The 20,235-nt window shown below is 39.4% G+C and overlaps 2 protein-coding genes across 2 annotated transcripts; both read left to right on the top strand.

Annotated features, from left to right (window-relative positions):
• Nucleotides 1-3,958: 3,958 nt before the first annotated feature.
• Nucleotides 3,959-7,383, top strand: LOC136716094 (homeobox protein HMX3). The gene is made up of 2 exons (XM_066693584.1): nt 3,959-4,707; nt 5,511-7,383. The coding sequence occupies exons 1-2, from the start codon at nt 4,419-4,421 to the stop codon at nt 6,119-6,121; spliced, it is 900 nt and encodes a 299-aa protein (XP_066549681.1). The 5' UTR covers nt 3,959-4,418; the 3' UTR covers nt 6,122-7,383.
• A 2,903-nt stretch (nt 7,384-10,286) lies between these two features.
• Nucleotides 10,287-19,050, top strand: hmx2 (H6 family homeobox 2). Its single transcript, XM_066693508.1, has 3 exons — nt 10,287-10,430; nt 16,620-16,891; nt 17,736-19,050. Exons 2-3 carry the CDS (start codon nt 16,621-16,623, stop codon nt 18,254-18,256), a joined length of 792 nt encoding a protein of 263 aa, XP_066549605.1. The 5' UTR covers nt 10,287-10,430; nt 16,620; the 3' UTR covers nt 18,257-19,050.
• Nucleotides 19,051-20,235: the final 1,185 nt, after the last annotated feature.

Below are 20,235 nucleotides of genomic sequence, written 5' to 3' on the forward strand. Positions count from 1 at the left end.
TCTCAATTGCTTAATTGAACCCTTAATTGAAATGACAATTCAGTTGAAGGTCCAATTAGGTAATTAAGATCTCAGTTGCAACGAAAACAAGCAGAGCAGGGAACGGTTTGGGAACCAGGGCCTTAGAGGACGAGGATCCCAGCAGGTTTGGTCCATTCCGATAGTGTCGGTATTTCTTAATAATAATCATCATCATCATCATCATCATACATAACAAATATAAACATGATATACGATATTCAATTCTCCACGGACTCATAAACAGGAAGATGGATCCCTATTGTTTCTAAAAGTCAAACATCTTGGGACTAAGAAAGCAATTCAAAAAAGACCCATATTCTTGTTTTATAATTTGGATTGAGGTTCCAATCAGTCGTGATTGGTAGATTGATTCATCCTAAAATGTTAATTAAATACAAGTCACCACATCAATAAGGCAGTCCCGCAGTTGGTGCTTTAACGAGATATTTTGGGCAAAGATTGATTCGGCGATATAAAAAGTGATGTTCTTATTCAAAGGTCAATACTGAGGAGAGCATGAATAGGTACCGTAGGAGTATTTATTTTAAATACATAAAAACATAACCACATGCATGTATAGAGTACAGAAATACAATGTCTGATGTTAAGTAAGTTTAACTGTGCCAGTATGAGCAAATATCAATGGGAAAGTCATTATTAATAATCATTGTCCTCGCTTGGGGTGACATTGTTATGATCATTTGTTTCTGTACTGAAATGTATTTATTGAAGAGCATTGCGATCAAATTAAAAATGTTCCTGAAATATCATGTTTAAAATTGTCACATTTTATTATTGTTATTGTTATTGTTATTATTGTTGTTAGTAGTTAGTTGGTAGTAGTAGTAGTAGTAGTAGGCTAGTAATAGCAGCCTATTGATTGTATTTAAATACCATTATTATTTTTAACTTGGTTAGTATCATTAGTATTGCTGTTGTAGTTGTTGTTTGTGTGTTATATTCAATTATTATTATCGCAATTATAATTTGTTTTCAGCTCATTCGCGCTACATGTATTTTCTTGATTAAACTGGCCCTTAAATTGCCGTTGAATTGTGTTTGTGTCTTGGTGTAATATAACACACTAAGAAAATATGAAACCACTATTGCAAACAAATAAAAAAATAAACTACAGTCAATATTTATGTTAAGCATGCGCAGTAAATAACTGAATTAATTTAAGAAATCAATGTATACAAATATAATTAAATAAATTTTCTACAAAGCAAGTTTGATGACATTGTTGCGCCTTTGGTCTTTAGTGTTGGATACTTCCACACATCTGTACTTTTCTTAGGTCGCTTTTGTGCATTTTAGACTATTTGTAAAAAAAAAGCTTGGTGTGTAAATTGACCATATTAATTTCTCTGTCGGTTTCCCCAAGGTTGGGTTAATCCAGCATTACAGTGATTTCACTTCACCTGAGTTTGAGGTTATTTACTGATTCTCATCCACAGAGGGCGCTTTGTGTCAGCATTATCTTCCATGTTTAAATAGTTTGTGTTGTGTTTTTATTGCTCTGTGCGATACTTTATTATATATATTTATGTATTTGTCACACTTAAAACAAATGGAAAAGAACCGACTAATTGTAGTTGTAAAAATGTGCATTGAAGTGTTACAGCAGGTGTGCATTTCAGTGGAAGGTCCCTCACTTTTATGGAGATAAAGGTATAGCGTTAAAGTCTCATAAATCGTCAGGTGTGAAATGCGATATGGATGGAGCTGGATGGGGTCCTTTGGGGTTCAGTTGGAGGCAAAGATAATGCAGATGAACCAAGTTGTTTCTACCTGGAGGTCAAAAAATGCGTTTTAAAAAATCTAATCTTGTAACAGAATACTTTGGAGTTTGGGTCCAGATTTATAACGACTTGAGGGTAATTAAGATATAATACAGCTTGGGACGACACATGAACTCAGTTCGTCAGATCATCGTTTCTGCAGATTGTAACAGCTCTCCAGCTGTGTGAGAGGATGACATGCATCTACGTGTCCACTTTGAAATGCATTTAACTCCATGCATGGCCGTCGAGAAAGGAAGATATATTTAGCCACAGAACCGTGCAACATTTAGTAAAGATCAGATGTAGTTGTTATACAGGTTTGTTTTTTTATTGTATTAAATATATGTGTCTGCCCTCTGAAAACCTGGAAAAAGAGTTAGGTATGTGTGTTATGTTTTACCTTTAAAAAAACCCTTGAGACAAATGATATATATAGCTATAGTTTTCCTATATCGATGCCCATACAGGTCTGACTCCCAGTAAAGACGTTTATTTCCCTCCGTGATCCTGTGAAATCACTGCTCAGCCCTGGTCAATAAACACATAACGGAAACCGCACAACAAAACAGCATTACCTTATTAGAGGACACGGTTTAATCCCGTCTCAACAAGGACCAATCCTTACTGCCGCAAAGGCCACAGCAAAGTCTCTAGAACAGAAAGCATTTTGTTCAACAATTACTGTCACTGGATTTAAACCAACAGGACATATTGCAAGTTTCATATTAATGAAGTATTAGATATGGATTGAGCGCACTTAAATGAACATTAGAATAGCAAGTCCCCGCAAGTGAGGCATCGCCGATCCTTTTATTCTGGGGACATAATTGCCTGTCTGTGATTTAACCAGTGATTCAGACATGTCCAATAGAGATGATAACAGCCTTCCTGGGGACTTGTGCTCCTGTTGTCTCAGTGCATCGCCTCCCAATGAGCTGCGACATGGATTCGCTGTCCAATGCTAGATATGAAATCATGTCCATTTATGTGTTGAAGCATTACACAGAAAACCCCAAAACACAAATGGAGCTGGAAATTAAATTGTTCGTTTGGTTCCAGTATAGTGCTGGTGTTTGTTTTCTCTGTTGGGCTCGTCTAACTGGAAGTCGAGGAGAAATAACGTTGAATCTCAGACAATATCTTGTTCTAATCCTCCTGACAAATCTTGATGATTTGATTTATTAGACAGAAACCATCTTTTGGATTCCCGGTCTGCAGTTCAAACCTCAGTGTCTGCTGTGTTTTCATTTTCATTGCTAAGTGTTTCCATTTTAAAGAAGACAATAATATAATGGCAATACTAAAAGGTGTTTGTTATACTATAATGTTTTTTTTTCTTTCTGCTTTAAATATGTTCCGAAGCAGTAATATAACAATATAAGTAATAAAACAATTTGAAGGCAAATCTTGATGTCGAACATTGAATTGAACTGAATTATTATTTCACTATTTTAAATGTGACATTTAACTTAATAACGCGCTCGAATCAGAGCTTTTAAAAGAAAAAGAATTAAAAAAACGAATCGATGATTTATTTATAAAAGATTTCGAAAAGGTTATCCTCTAATAAAAAACAAATTATTGCGTTTGTAGCCGAAACTGTTACTGTTTTACTTTTGTTGTTTTTCCATGACTTTCGCCTCATAACCCGTTGTATCTGGTAGTATTGGTTATGTTAATCAAAAATGTGTTCAAGTTATTTTAAAAAAGCTGTTTTAGAAATACAATCTGCTAGTTTGATGGAAGGATAATATGCCCCCACCTCCCAATACATTTAATATGCAATAATAAATGGCTGCTGATCAGCTTTTAAATTGAGTTTCAATCCAAAAGCACTTTGTAGGATTTATTGTGAAAAGAATATATATATGTAATTATCGCTCGACAATGTGTGTGTGTGGTTGTGTAGATAGATAGATATGGATATAGAGTAATACTTAAATCTTTAACCAAATCCAGTAGCACGTAAGATGGAAATGAAGCTCCAATTTGCACCAATAGTCAGATGTGAGTCATTTGCTTACTGTACTTGTAGTGGCGCTTAAGCAGAGCCGTGTCCCTCTGTACTAATAGCCTGTCCTCATTTGCTGCCTAATTGCACTATATAAGACCAATAACAGGCGAGCGCCTCCAGCCTACAGCCAAAGCGCCAAGTCTGCGGAGGGTGGACTTCGCCGCAGCCCTTTCTCTCTCTCTGTTCCCCCTCTCTTCCCTCATCCAATTTGCCATTGTACGTGCCCAATCGCCGTATACTCTGCGCATTTAACTTGGATGACATTTTTATTTCATCATTAGCATCTGGCGCCAGACTGACGCACTGTAACAGTTTTGCAGGGGATCTTCGCTGGACCTGGATGCAAGATTAATATTGCTTTTTTGTGTGCGTTTTTGTTTTATTTCTTTTTGAAGCTTGTTGTTGTTTAATTGTCATCTTTTACGACAACAACAGGACGCATTGCGCGGTCGGCACTGTGCACAGGCTGCAAGAAAAGACAACAACAACAACAAGAGAGAAACTCTCTTTTCTCTCTGTCGCTCACACTCACTTTCTCTCGGTGTTTTGCGCGTATTTATGGTCTGAGATACCTGGACCAGGACCTCCCAGCAGCAGCAATGCCCGAGACAGCGCCAGAGACCTGCACGCCGGCCAAGGAGTCGCCCTTTTCCATAAAGAACCTGCTGAACTGTGACAGCAAACCGTCCAAACCCAAGACTATTCTGGCCCCCACGAAAGCGACCCTGGAGGGGGGCTTTTCTCTCTCGCAGGTCGGGGATCTCAGCTTCCCCCGGTTTGAAATCCCCACCCAGAGGTTCGCCCTGCCGGCGCACTATTTGGAGAGAGCCCCGACCTGGTGGTACCCCTACACCATCAGCTCCTCGGGCCACCTGCACAGGACGGACGGTGAGTTGGACCCACAATTCAATTGTTACGCACGATTTTACGCACAAGTACAGGATTTAAAATTACGCACAAGTGCATTGTTATAGTCATTTATTTTGCAGTTTTTCAGAAACTAAACTGTATTTAGTGCCCTACACGTGATGCCAATGGGAGTGTAAGTAAAGGCTGGAGGACGTGGCAGGCAGGGGAAGTTTTTTAAAGGCAGTATTTTAATTAGATACATGAATGGGTTATTATTATTTTAATTTCAATGCAAATGTGTCTTTATGGTGGTGTTGCTATCGCAGCTATGGACACATTGCCAGTTAGTATAGGTTGTAAGCTTTTCTGATTTATTTTTTCTTGTAAAACGAGAGACAAAAAAACAAGGCTTCCTGTAACACAGATATTGATGTTGTGGCGGGACGTTTCTGTGCAGAGAACCACCGTTTAAAGCCCAAACCGCTGGATTGTCCAGACACACTCTGGCTACTGGTGATGAAACCATTAAAGCACGAAACGTGATCATGTAAACGAAACATGTATGCAGCTCGCTCTGGTGAGTTGCAAATATTTGCTCGGTTGTGGGGGGACACCGAGACTACACTTTTTGCATGTCGGTCTTTCGGTCGGCCTGTCAGTGTCTATAAATTGTCTGCAAAAGTCAGCGCTCAATCTTTTCTGGCATGTGTTTGTTTTCTGGCTGTGGGTGTGATTGTGCCAACAGGGGCGCCGAGACAGACAGACGGACAGACAGACAGACGTGTCCAGCTCTGCTCTGACACTGAGACTAACTTGGAAATGTCTTTTTTACATTATTTTAGTGACCGAAAAACACAGCGTCCGAGACTCTTCCCCGGCCTCGGGCACAGACCGGGACTCCCCGGACCTGGTGCTCAAATCCGACCCGGACGGCCAGGAGGACGAGGCCAGCAAGAGCGCCGAGGAGATCGTGCTGGAGGAGAGCGACGCCGAGGAGCCCAAGAAGGAGGACGGCCCGGACGAGTGGAAGCGCAGGGAGGACGGCTCGGACAAGAAGCCCTGCCGCAAGAAGAAGACGCGCACGGTGTTCTCCCGCAGCCAGGTCTTCCAGCTGGAGTCCACCTTTGACATGAAGCGCTACCTGAGCAGCTCGGAGCGGGCCGGCCTGGCCGCCTCGCTGCACCTCACCGAGACCCAGGTCAAGATCTGGTTCCAGAACCGGAGGAACAAGTGGAAGCGGCAGCTGGCGGCCGAGCTGGAGGCGGCCAACCTGAGCCACGCCGCGGCGCAGCGGATAGTCCGGGTGCCCATCCTGTACCATGAGAACTCGGCCTCCGACGCGGGCAGCCCGGCGGGCAACGTCCCGGCCAGCCAGCCGCTGCTCACCTTCCCCCACCCGGTGTACTACTCGCACCCCATCGTCACCTCGGTCCCGCTGCTGAGGCCGGTCTGAGCTTTTCTTATTATTAATATTAACCATGTTATTTTCTTATTATGCCAATTGTTATTTTATTTCATGATTTTATTGTCATTATTGTTAATATGATTACAGTTATTATTTTTCTAAGAAAAAAAAACGAAAACAAAAACCCAGGCTTGTTCTTTTTCTTTTTCTTTCTTTCTTTTTCTTTTAAACCCAGAGGAGCAGCTACACGCATTGTTAGTAACTATGTTTTGTAAGTATCACCAAATTCGTGCAATTCATAATGTACGCCCTTTTATATAATAATAATAATAATAATAATAATAATTATTATTATTATTATTATTATTATTATTATTATTATTATTATTATTATTTGGCCATATCTTGGTCTCGTTTGGCATTTTTCCTGTGTTTTATCAAGGCGCTGTGAAAGATGTTATTATAATAACATGGACAGCAGAAGGAATTACAAGTTGCCAAATATATGTATTTATTTCTAAAGTTTTCCTTTCTCGCTATTTTCTATTTCCACGGCGGTATGATCCTTTTCGGATTCCTGCACTCGTGATCGTTGCTGATATTAAACATTACTTTTCATCACACGAGCAATTGACACATCTGGCGCAGAGAAAATTATAATAAACCAAACGTTCAACTATGACGCGTTTTTATTTGTTATTTTTGTAAGCCAACGTCTTTATGCAGAGTGAACTACGTCCATTGATTACAATCCGCTATTTACCACATCCCAGTAGTATTTTTCCTCCCTCTGTTTTTTAGGTTAAAAAAATCAACATGCATTTTTCTTAAACGAAATGGTGGTACTTTTGTTATATTAATGTATTTTTTTACTATGTGTGCAATATTGTTCTCCATGTGGAAGCCCTGCACGTTTCACTGGAAACGTGTGTTGTTGGTGGTTAAACTGGGATAAATATGATTTCAGCACTGAGTTCAATACCTTCATCAGCGCTTTAACCGAAGGACAATCAAGATTTTATTTTTTAATTTATATGAGAATAAATGGACTGATTTTACTGTAAACGATCCCTTCTGTTCCACTGACTTGGGGAATTTACTTGAACACAGTCATGAGCTGAACTGAAATTGTACAGTTTGTTTGTGCTTTTTTTTAAAACCCTTGATATGTTGTAAATAGATATAAATATATATAAAGTTAAAACGCAAAGAAGAACCACATGTTCGTCCCTTTGTATAGAAGAGAACAGACGTTTTTTGATATTGTATTGCTGAATTATGTTGTGAAATAAAATGAAATCATTCCTTAATCTCCTCGTGTTTGCAGATACATTTTAATAGACATAGACCTACTATCTATCTATCCATCGATCTGTGTATCTATCTATGTATCTATATATTTATATATAGATGCATATATATATATATATATATATATATATATATATGTGTGTGTGTGTGTGTGTGTGTGTGTGTACACACACACACTCTTGTCAGTGGTGTTAAGCGATAATTACATTTTGTATACAGTTCACTGTTATTGCTATGGACCAACAGTTGTTTCCACATAATGAAAACCTGACACTGACACTAGAAACCCAGTAAAATACATTGTTGAGACATGATTGAGCAGAGAGAGCGAATCGCCAGATCGGGGTCTCTTTCGTTATTTTTGGACTTTGTGTTTGGCGTCAGGCAGCAACTTATTATTATATTTATTATTATTATTATTATTATTATTATTATTATTATTATTACAACTTTTAAAACTTGTTTAGATGTATAAAAATAGATGTAATTGTGCTTGTAGTCGTTCCGCCCGATGCTGGCACATTGCTGCGGCGTCTCCGCTGACAGGTCATATGTCTGTAACAATTGAATTGAGCAAAACGCCAGGAAGGACTCGTGGGGATTTTAAAGCTTAATTAACCCCCGAACCCCTGCGCGCTCCTTCCTAAACACCCATCGCATTTATTCTCAAAAACTCCCCACTGTATGTTTTAAGCATTTGTATTTGGGGGGGAAGGGGTTTATTATGAACAAGTTAAAGAATTACGAATGGAATAAAGTGCAACGACTGCGTTTTGCACCTGACGCCGAGCATGCATGCACGTGTGTGTCTGCACAAGTACTGCTGTTATTATTATTATTATTGTTCATAATATTCATCAGCAGCAGCATCGTCACAACAACAATAATAATAATAACAGTGCTGTCTTAATGACCTGCGTTTCACAGGGCTGCCAGTCGCTTTCTGACAATAGCACTCGGTTGCGCAATGGGAGTAAATCTGTCTTGGAGACTCTGCCAATTCGCAACCTGTTGTGTAAATAGTTATCGGAACTGTTTATTGTGTGTGTTGAACAAACTGGCTGCTTACAACAAACCGCCTCCCTGCACGCCGGGCCCTGTGTTTGTTGTGGCTATAGCAGCAGATACCCGGTCCATTTGCGCAGGCGAGCAGACGGGTGCTGACCAGTTCGTTCTCGCGTGTGCTTAATTGTGCCGTGCTTTTGCTTTTTTTTTTTTTTAAGGTTATGTGTTTTTGGACATAAGTTTAGCAATCTTTACACAATAAGCCCAAACGTTGCGTATATGCAGGTTTTAACGTATGATAAGCACAGCTGGCGCAGGGAGTACTGATTCGGGAGCCTCACACATTGCCTGTAAGGGAATATTTCTGATGCACCTGTTGACCAAGACTGTATGTGCCAGTTGTGTGGCATCTGAAGACTTGGTGTGAATCTCACAGACAGTCTGAGTCCACGCCACGGTCCGGCACTCGTTTGAACTTGGAGCTGGGGAAGGTGAAGGTGTCCAGCCGACCCTGGCGATTGTATGAGCAGGTGCACGCTGTATAATCAACCTGTTAAGCCTTTGTAAAACACTGCTTTTCATCAAAAAGGGCTTAATGAACTAAAGAGCTTAATTAATATGATCATGCGACAATTACAAAGGCGATCACAGGGAGAGACGCGTGGGGAGGGGGTGGGTAAAATGGTGAAATTAAGTGGAGTGTTATTTTTAGTGTTAACCCTAATGTGTGTGTGTGTGTAGAGAGAGGCTATGCGTATATAAAGTATTTTAGAATATGTTTATATAGGGGATGAGTAAAAGTATCAGCTCATGCAAAACAGGACTATATATACATTGTGCAACTAAAACATGTCAGAACTTAATACAAAACTAATAATTACAGTTTCGTCATTTATTTTAATGTACCATTGTCTAGCGGTTTACTGTGCCGGTCAGATCGGATGGAGATTGAAACAAACCGCACCATTATTGTATAGCAATTATATATAAAATATAAAATCTGACCGTTCAGACCATATTTTCCCGAATGTTTATTTTTTCAGATTTTTTTCAAACAGATTTCTAACACTGATATAAAATATATAAATATATTTTGCAGTTGGTTGGGCTTATATTTCAGGATAAGGAATGCTTAATTTAATCTCTAACATGCTTTTGGGATAGAATAAATGTATATATTCATATAGACCGCAGTCTAATTGTATAAACGGGGTAAATATATTTGAAGTCTGTACCTGTGGAGCGTTGCAAGCGTTATATGTTAACATCAATTAAATATACATAATTGAAACAATAAATCCCCTGAAAATACATTTATGGATATATTATGTCCGTTTCCTATTATTATTATTATTATTATTATTATTATTATTATTATTATTATTATTATTATTATTATTATTAAAATTATTTAAGGTTAAGTCGGTATCATTCGATCATTATTTATGGCATAAGAGCACGTCCTGGATCTGATAAGGGTATAAAATAATCGTCTCGTCATTATCTGCGTTTTTTCAGTCCAGTTTGGCTCTGAAATGTCACAGGTTGTGATGTAAACGATCTGCAAGTTTAGGACAACTGGAAAAAAAAAAAGGCCAGTGTAATTTAACGACAGAAATCCCTAACCTTTACAAATCAATAGATTTAAAAACAAATAAATAAAATCCTTTGCTGCGCCCGTGTGGAGGTCACGATAAGCAGCTTTGCGCGCCACTGAAAATAAATAGAAAGTTATCATCGTGTTGTGTGTCGCGTTGGATGCGACTGGATATCGCTTTGAACTTGAGGTGTTTGTACTTTAAACACACATGTATTTATTTTATTTGGTGCGAAAACACAGGGCCTTTGTATAAGAAACACACAATAAACACTGGGCATGAAATAAAAAAATAGAAAAGTCGCGGACAGGCACAAGCGCCTCAGTCGGAGGTGTCCCTGTGCGCGGCGCGGCCAGGCTGTCCGTCTCTGTCCGTCTCTGTCCGTCTCTGTCCGTCTGGACGTGTGCACAGCTCTGCCCGAAGAGAGAGGGCCAGACCAGGAGGTGAGTGCTGTTACTGTTACTGAGGCCATTGCATCTCTTCTCTCTTTACCGTCTTATTATCATGATGATGATGATGATGATGATGGTTACTAGTAGTAGGAGTAGAAGTAGTATGTTTTAATAATTTGGTTTACACTTATGTAACATGTTATACTGTATTTTTTAAAATTATGAGGTTATGTTTTTTATTATTATTGCATTTATTTAATTGCTGTATTTAATAAAAAACATTTTCGAATTAACTCCAGAAAGTTGTGGGCACTTTCCGAACAGGTCTTCAAAGAAGAAGCGTCGCTATAATTTATAATATTGGCACAGCCCAATATTGTCGCCATAATCACTTACTGTATTGACTTATTATACCATGCAAACTCGACGAGGGCCCATTAAAGCGCATTAATAGATTGGCATCGCATTATGCCTCAGCTCGTATTGATCGGAAAACGTCTGTAAAATATTGTTTCAAATAAAGGCCCTTGTTCGGGAGCACTTTCTGTGGCGTTGATGACCTTGATTTGTTCGCATAAAATTGAAAAAATTATCACTCGATAATTCCTCTCTGAATGACAACTTTATGCAAAAAAAAGAGAGAGAGAGAGAAAGAGAGAGATGAAGCACATTCACGTAAATTAAACAGTGGACGTGACCGGGGGATGCTTTGTATATTAAATTAAAATGGAAAGTTGAGTGTCTGATTTTAAACAGATCACATCATAAATTATAGTGCTAGTTATATATAGTTCAAGTGGGCAACGGCTTGAATCGTGTCTTTCTTTTAACTCTCTGATTGCCGTGTGTGTGTGTGTGTGTGTGTGTGTGTGTCTATATCCAAAATTGATGGACATGTATTAGTTCCACAAATGGTATGATTAGTGCCAGGACCGTCCGGCCTCTTATTTCTCCACAATTATGATATGATACAGTAGTCTCGCATTGATCTGCGCTGTAATCTTATTATTTAATTAATATAATCAGACCTGGTTAGGAGGTTAAACTCGCCGCTGGGTCTCTTGTGCGTAAGCGGGGCGCACACTGTCCACTTTGCATTGATGAGTATGAATGCACAGGACTTAGTGTCGGCCCAGAAGAGTAAATGATGGAAGAGGAAAGTATTGATCACTCTGTACATAGATGGATTTATTCTGAATAACACGGTTTGGGTGATAATATCGCTTAGGGATGTGAACATAAGGCATCCTCGTATAGCTCACCGTGGTTCATTATTTATTTGTATACGTTTCCCACCTGGATATTCACAGCGCCCCCTGCCACGAATGAGTGTCGATGGTGCCGATCCCACCATGTAGCATATCTGCGTGTTTTAGGACACAAAAGCTAAGATTCATTTGGGTTCAAACGCAAGTTATAAAAAGTCTCTGCCGATAGAAGACCGGTGACAGTTTGCTGTGCCAGTGAAATGCAGGTGCATCGTTACATTGCATTTATTATCCAAAACACCCAGCCGTGAGAAGGCCAGTCAAAAGTTTCCAATACGTCACCCTCATGTGTGGTAGAAGGGGCTGCAGTGCTGGGTATGAAAATATGGAAATATGGAAATATGGAAATATAGAAATCCCAAGCATCCTACCACATAGATTACGCGGCACAAACACACACACACACACACACACACTTACAGTATATGATACAAATATAGAAACACACTTTTAGGTGTTCTTAAACGAAACAATCAAAAAGTGTGATTTGTATTTATTACATATATGCTATAACCCTGGCTATAACTTCTTAAGTAGCTGTTTTCTCGCTTATCAGCAGCGTATTAATGGATCTAGGGAAATAGCAGGTTTGGCATCCGGTGCAAGTGCTCTTGATAGAAAGTAATAACGGCTCTCTGTCGGCTGCGTGTTTCAAGGAGCTGATGGAGACGTATGCTCTTCCGTGGAGAAATGATACAGTATTTGTTCGGTTATGGGAAGAAAAATACTTCAGCCCCCCGTTAACACTCCGTTATACAGTGATATATATATATATATATATATATATATATATATATATATACACTAGTACTATATCCCAGACCGGGGACACATGCACATCGTACTAGTTGGTTGGTTAAAATATATTAGCATTTTTTTAAGGAATAAAAATCAGGATTTTTTTTATACTCGTTCAAGTCCCCATTCGCGGCCATGATTGAGTGCCAGCATCAGATTTTCATCACAGTTCTATTAAGTGAAACATAGGTTGCGGGGCACCTCTGATTGAAACAGTTTAAATTTTAATTGTGTTTTTAATTTGACATATAGTTGCAGAGAAGAATGACACCGCAACGCCAAGGGGCGGTCGATTTTCTTAATTTCTCCCAGAGGAATTGATGAGTCTATCTGGGCAGTAGATTGGAAACCCATTAAAGCTCAATGGTTAGGTTGTTAATTGGAACTTGATGGATAGGAGCCCTTGGATAGGCTATGCTGATCCAATCTCCACGACTTTCTGTTTTCCAATAAATTACCCAATTCATTTGCCAGCCACAGATTACATAAATTCTACACCTCCAGGGCTCGCTCTTAAAGAGGGAATCTCTCCCTCTCTCTCTCTCTCTCTCTCTCTCTCTCTCTCTCTCTCTCTCTCTCTCTCTCTCTCTCTCTCTCTCTCTCTCTGCAAGATGTCATCTGAACCAGAGAAAAGAGTAGGCTCGGGTCCTTGAATGAAAATCGAAACATAATCAACGTTTATACTTAGAGAATTTATTGAGATCATTTTCTCTGGTAATTTCCTTATTTTAAAGTTTGGACGCGCCATATATCATAATACACGCGTGTAAAGAGACTGTGTTTAATATTTATCGAAGCTTGATTCGCAGATCAAACCTGTTTATGACTTCATCTGTCTTTTCTGGAGAAACCTTTTCCTCAGCCCCCACCCCACCCCCCGACACAGTATTGCATTGCTGCAGGAGAGCCGGGCTGATGCTGTTAAAGGAGCATCACAGCACCGTCCCGGGACAGTGCAGACGTGTGACCTGCAAAGCGTGTGCTCGTCTGTGATACACACTAATCTATGAAACATGCAGTGAGAGCACATGGTATACATCGCTTTACACACATGGGACATATTTTTATTCCGTTCTGTTGTCGTTTTTATCGTTATTATTAGTACTATTTTCTTACATTATTGTTTAAACGGTGGAAAATTGCTTTTGTTTTCTTTCTTCTTTTTTTTTTTTTTTTTTTTAAGTGAGCTGCCAACAGATGTCGTGGTTTAAATAAGCTTTAAAGAGACGTATAAAATCTGCCCATTTAACTCTGTCAGTGCAGATTTCACGCTTTATATGAACCCCCTATAAATCCAATTCAGTCCACAGACCGACCACACAGCTCATATATCACTTTTCTCTGAACATATGCCCACTTTAGCATCCGCTTTACAGCAAAATTATTGCAAATCAGGAATCGCAACCTGCCTCCGCAGTGTTTTCCACAGCGGTTTTGTTTTTGTGTGCACACATTATATGTTATTTGATCATTTTCCATATTTAAATATACTTTTAATTTTGTGGATTTGATTCTGGTATATATTTGTTAGAGTAGATATATATATATATATATATATATATATATATATATATATATATATATATATATATATATAGAGAGAGAGAGAGAGAGAGAGAGAGAGAGAGAGAGTATATATATTTACATTCATATTTTAACGACGTGGAAATCGTAGTTATCCTCTTGTTATAATTTCTTCCGTGGGATTTTGATATTGACTGTCCGGGTCTAGCTGGGGTTTGTGAAACGCGCCTGAAACGCGACTAACGAGGCTAAAGGTTTCGCTCGGTGGGGGGGTCGTCATCCTTTCTCGTACCAGGAGCACTCGGGGTCACGGAGTTGACACCATGATTAAAGCTGACCATTTGTAATGTGTCCGGGTCTGTGTGGAAAGTCGCGAAAAGGTTAATGTGGAGGAACAGCGCATCCCCTTCCAAGCACCTGCCCCCCCACACCCCCAATAGCACCCCCGGACCCGGCCAAGGGCGGCTCTCCCCACACACCCAGCGATCGATCAGTCAATCAATTAGCCTGGTCCGCCGGGGAGGGCAGATTACCGCACTAATTAGCAAATTCATCGTTAATTGGGTGCAGTGGACGCACTGAGGGAGAATTAAAAACAAAAAGCTACAGTATTAATCCAGGTAGGGCCGAGCGCACTGCCAATTAAACTGTAACAAAATAGTTCCCATATAATGGAAGACACTTCAAGAGTATCGATTATTGGTCTGTAAAATATCCATTCCATTGGACACAAAACACAGCTAAAGGAATAACACGAGTACTTTGTACATGTATAAAAGAGCTCTCACAGATGGATCCAGGCTTGTTGCTTTGATGTGTTGTTTACTGCAGCCGATTTACGCTCAATACAGCCGTGTGCACCGAGAAAATCAGATTTTGTTCCAGGCAGGGCACACATTGTGATGTTTCAAACATATTTGTTCTCAGAATGCATTACTGAAACGAAACATTTTACAAAAAAACAGCTAATGCGTAAAAGACACTCATAAAAATATAAAACAAATTATTATACTTAATAATAATAGCAGAATTCTGCGTTAGTGCATTTAAAGGTTATTGTAACTTTACACACGCCAGTTTCTTGTAAAACACATACGCGGAATGAATAACTGAGGTATTTTATGTTTTCGCCTTAATTGTTTTATCCATGTGTGTATATATTATTATTATTATTATTATTATTATTATTATTATTATTATTATTATTATTATTATTATTTAAATTACATTGGAAAGGCTAAATTGCACTGTTCGTTTGCCTGCACCACAGCTCGTTTCAATTGAATTGAGCGGAAATTGTTGACAATGCTGAGATATTAAAATGTCAGTTGTAATGTTTCTGTTTGTGTGGTTCAAAGGGATGCGATTCTCCGTCCTCTCCTGATTCGGTCTGACTACTTTTGCCAACTCACTGCTTCTCAATCCGATCCCTGCAATATGGTTTGAAACTACAAAACGTGCAACCCGAGGAGGCTCAATTGGAAGAGCTCCTATTAAACGCGCACTTATTAAGCGAGCTTTGCATTCCTGTTGAAATGTCAACTGTAAGAGCATCGCTTGCGTCATTGAACTATTCCTGGGGGGTGTATTTATTTATTTATTTATTTATTTATTTAAATCATACATTGAATTGTGTTACCAGCTAAACAACACATCTAAACTAATTGGGCCTCTAAATGTGCTCAATACGAATACAAATACTTCCCTTTTAGTCTTAAGTTAATAAAACCCATTCACTTAGTTTTTCGACTATTCCCATTGTTATACGATTTGTCAGTTATCAGTACATGATGCTAACATTTTAGGGATATACGTTTATGAGCAGAACATATATATATATATATATATATATATATATATATATATATATAGGCACAATATGTAGGTCCAAAATTCTGACTTTCCTGGGACTCGACTTGTATTTACAAATTAAAACATGCTTTAAAAAAATCGTTTTCCATTGTAATGTATTTGTTTTCTTCTGGAAAAATGAAGAAAACCTCAGTGTCCTTGGAAATATAACACTTCGCGGTATGGGGTTTGTGTTTATTTGTTATCGGTCATAATTACTCAGAATTGTTTTTATTAATATTGTGTATATATACGCATTTTCCAGGCATATATCTTGAAACCGGTTATGCACACTTCTGCACGGATATGTTTCTTCCATCAGCATGTCCCGTTTCACCCTCGGAGGCAGTAATTACGGCCTATTGAACAGCAACCCCTGTACTTAATAAACATTTACATATCATTTAGGCGCGATCAAGTCGGCTGTTTGCGCGTCTCTCTTTCTGTCTCTGGGTTGCTTTTTTTCTCTCTCTCCCCCATCCAGAGAAAGACGGGCATAGTTTGAAATTTCCGGGGCTCACTTTAGGCTTGTGATTGGTCCCGGGGAAGCTTACCTCCATGCAAATGACACAGCGCCACAACACTGCCTGGGCTGGACTGCCAGTGTGTGTAGACAGGGATACACTCAGCCACTGAGAGCTCAGGGAAAAACAGCAAAAACCCCTTCAACTGCCCCTGCTTTTGTTTTGTTTTCGTTTTCACAAAATACCCCGGGTTTGCGCTCCAGTGTACTTTCTTCAGGGCACTTAATATCCCCACCTAAACTATTATCCCCCCCCCTTCAATGTTATGAACCCAGGATGAATAACAAAGAGGACAGCGGCAGCAGGTGTTCCACGGCCCCTCTCTCCAGCTTCACCATCCAGTCCATCTTGGGGACCCCGTCCGAAGGTGGGCGCAAGGAGCCCCCCAAAGCGGCGCTGCAGAGGAAGCGACCCCTGTCCGTGTCGTCCGAGGAGGAGGGCAGCGCCGGCGAGGACTCTGCGGACTGCTGCTGCCCCGAGCCCGGACTCCCCGGACACGGCCAGCCATGCACCCCTCAGCCCAAAGCCCTGGGCTTCACCTGCCTCAGTAAGTACTGCCCCGCGTCTGCGAATTCCGGTTTTTCTTATTATACTCATTATTGTGGATGAGGTTAGTGTTGTGATTGCTCGTTTTCCCCTCGAGTTTCCTTATTTGACTCTTGTGAGAAAGTGAACGAGCATCTTTGTGTGTGTATCCAAAATGTAAATATGTCACCCACCCCCCACTCCACCCCTCCGTGCAAATGCAACGCTGTCCTTTAATTGATTAAACGGGGCTTTTAAAATAAACTCGTTACATTTGTCTCAATTGCCAGTAAACCGTAACCTGATTTAATTAGTATCATGTACCTGTATTAGTCATATTTTATTGTTTATTTAATGGGGCACTTGTAACCTTTCAACAGTCGATCAAACTGGCAAAGTTCAAACTTAATGAACTCTTGTGCAAAGTATCGAATAATGTGGTACATTTTTAAATAGATCATTTTACTGAAGCACACGGGCACATTAAATCAGTCTAAAAGATGCACAAAAGGACAGAGGGAACCCAAGCAAATGTTACAGACACCACAGTGAGTTCTGCTCATTCTGCACTGAAATATATATAGTTTTGCACATCCTACCTATACGAATAAGTGGGACCCTTCTTCAGCATGTGATACAATTAAAGCCCTGTCCCATGCAATAGTTACCCCATTAACCCCATTGCCATGAAAAGTAAAAGTGCATATATTGAATGTACATACGGAAACTTGACTATCTAATGCTGGTGTGTATCTGTTTGAGCTTATAGAATATGTATAGAATCGATTTATTTGTGCACGTTTGTGTGTCGGGTATCGGTGTGTTTTCCGTCACGGGGGTCTCAGCTGCTGCTCTGGCTCTTGCAGGTGCCACTAAAGGAATTACACCCGAGCAGGAGCGGCGGCCGCACCTGACGCAGCCGCGGCTGCAGGATTACAGAGAGGGGCAGGAGGGGCCCCTGTCCGAGGAGCGCCAGGGCGACGCGGCGGACAAACAGGGCCACTCGGCCAAGAAGAAGACGCGCACGGTGTTCTCCCGCAGCCAGGTGTACCAGCTGGAGTCCACCTTTGACATGAAGCGCTACCTGAGCAGCTCGGAGCGGGCCTGCCTGGCCTCCAGCCTGCAGCTCACAGAGACCCAGGTCAAGACTTGGTTCCAGAACCGGAGGAACAAGTGGAAACGGCAGCTGTCGGCCGAGCTGGAGGCGGCCAACATGGCGCACGCCTCGGCGCAGACTTTGGTGGGGATGCCGCTGGTTTTTAGGGACAATTCCCTGCTTAGGGTGCCGGTGCCCAGGTCCATTGCCTTCCCCACGCCTTTATACTACCCGGGCAGCAACCTACCAGCTTTACCACTGTACAATCTCTACAACAAGATTGAGTACTGACTACACGGCCGTCCTGACATCAAAGAAACAACAACACAAAACTGCAACATCCATGCATAAATGTTTGGCATACATGTATATTTATATAATCTTATTTGTTGAAAATATATATTTCTTATTATGCAACAACTGTGGATATAAGAAGGCAGTGTGCTTCTCTAAAGGGTATTAAATACACCATGTGTATATTAATTATTTTGTACTTTTTTATTTAGTGTTATCTCCCTTGTTCGATCGATTGTAAACGTGTGACTTGGGGGCAAATCTGGTGTGGCCAAAACCGGGTGGTAGCTAATGAAGTGACTGATACATATTTCCAAATCAGACAAATTAAAAATCTGTATTATTACTATTATAATTTTGTCCGTTTTCTGAACTGCACGGATATGATCAGACGATTATGTTGAAAACATAAATAAATCAGATTCCAAAAGGATTAAATGTCTCATGTATCCCAGAAGCCCTACACAGATAAAACATTTATGCAAATCTGCCCCACGTATCACTGCAGCATGTTTTCCACCTTTCTCAACCATAATTTAATTTACTTTGTTTCAATGTAGAAACAGCAGAATATATACTTCTGGCTACTAATATTACCAATACTAACGGATTATTATTATTATTATTATTATTATTATTATTATTATTATTATTATTATTATAAATGCTTGATAATTTATTATAATACTACAATTTATATTATTTTCAAATAAGGGGATGCATATAATAAATCAGGCTTGTAAGAGATGTCCTAAATTCTAAATTATTAAAAAGGCCCAAATTAAAGTAAACACACGTGTTTTATTTATTGACTTATACAGCAGTTTTAATATTTTGCTATCGTTGTTTTACACCTGACAACGCACAGAGCTTTTAACAATCAAGTATCTGATTAGCAACAAAATAATATTGTGTTGTAGGACACACACACATACAGCTCCGAAAAAAATTAAGACACCGCTGCAAAATTATCAGTTTCTCTGGTTTTACTATTTATAGGTATGTGTTTGGGTAAAATGAACATTTGTGTTGTATTTTATTCCATAAACTACTGACAACATTTCTCCCAAATTCCAAATAAAAATATGAATTGAATGGAATGGCTGGCATACATGTGGAGATGCAGTGGTCTCTTATTTTTTCCCAGAGCTATATATATATATATATATATATATATACACATATATATATATATATATATATACACATATATATATATATATATATATATATATATATATATATATATATATATATATATATATATATATACACACACACACACATACATATATTGCATGTGTAAACACCCCCCAACACTAACACACACCGCACCCTTCACCAAACTGTACACAATGTTGCTGTTTTTTTAATGTTTGTCATGAATGCATTTGATTTATAATTGGGGATGTATTTTGTACTCGTACTTTTTAAATATATTTTACCCTCTGGCTGCCAGTCTGAGCTTCTCCAGCTGTGGGAAACACGCATGACTCTTCAGCCGAGATGTCCCCAGGTCTGCACGCAGGCGGGAGTAAATCCGCGAAGTTGAGCAGATCTGTTCCTCGTTACCGCAGATCAATTTCTGCTTATACAGTTTCGCAAACGAAAATATATATCCGCTTTTAAAATACATTGGGTCTATCGGGTATCAAGTTGCGGTAACACTGTACATGCATTCAAAATATACACAAGACTATTTTTGTTGTTGTTAATTACAGGAACCGTCTTCACGCTTTCCCAGATCGCCAGACCTCATTTACCTAAACAGATAGATACAGCAAATACACACATGGATATATAGGCGATATAATAGGGTTGCATTGTAAACCAATACATGCATTTTTCAGAATTGAAAACGATGAAAGGTTGCACGTCGATCTTAAACATAAGATTTTATTAGAAGAATAAAATACGTTTGGTTGAAAAAACAAACGCATACGAAAGCAGATAATGAAAACAAACAAATTATAATA

This window comes from Amia ocellicauda, chromosome 20, assembly GCF_036373705.1.
Source record: "Amia ocellicauda isolate fAmiCal2 chromosome 20, fAmiCal2.hap1, whole genome shotgun sequence".
Classification (NCBI taxonomy): Eukaryota; Metazoa; Chordata; class Actinopteri; order Amiiformes; family Amiidae; genus Amia; species Amia ocellicauda.

What these genes read in the sequence shown, in the direction of transcription:
- LOC136716094 (XM_066693584.1), top strand. Translation starts at nt 4,419, where the DNA reads ATGCCCGAGACAGCGCCAGAGACCTGCACGCCGGCCAAGGAGTCGCCC. An exon ending in CCACCTGCACAGGACGGACG is followed by an intron (nt 4,708 to 5,510) that starts GTGAGTTGGACC and finishes ACATTATTTTAG; the next exon opens with TGACCGAAAAACACAGCGTC.
- hmx2 (XM_066693508.1), top strand. Translation starts at nt 16,621, where the DNA reads ATGAATAACAAAGAGGACAGCGGCAGCAGGTGTTCCACGGCCCCTCTC. An exon ending in CCTGGGCTTCACCTGCCTCA is followed by an intron (nt 16,892 to 17,735) that starts GTAAGTACTGCC and finishes TGGCTCTTGCAG; the next exon opens with GTGCCACTAAAGGAATTACA.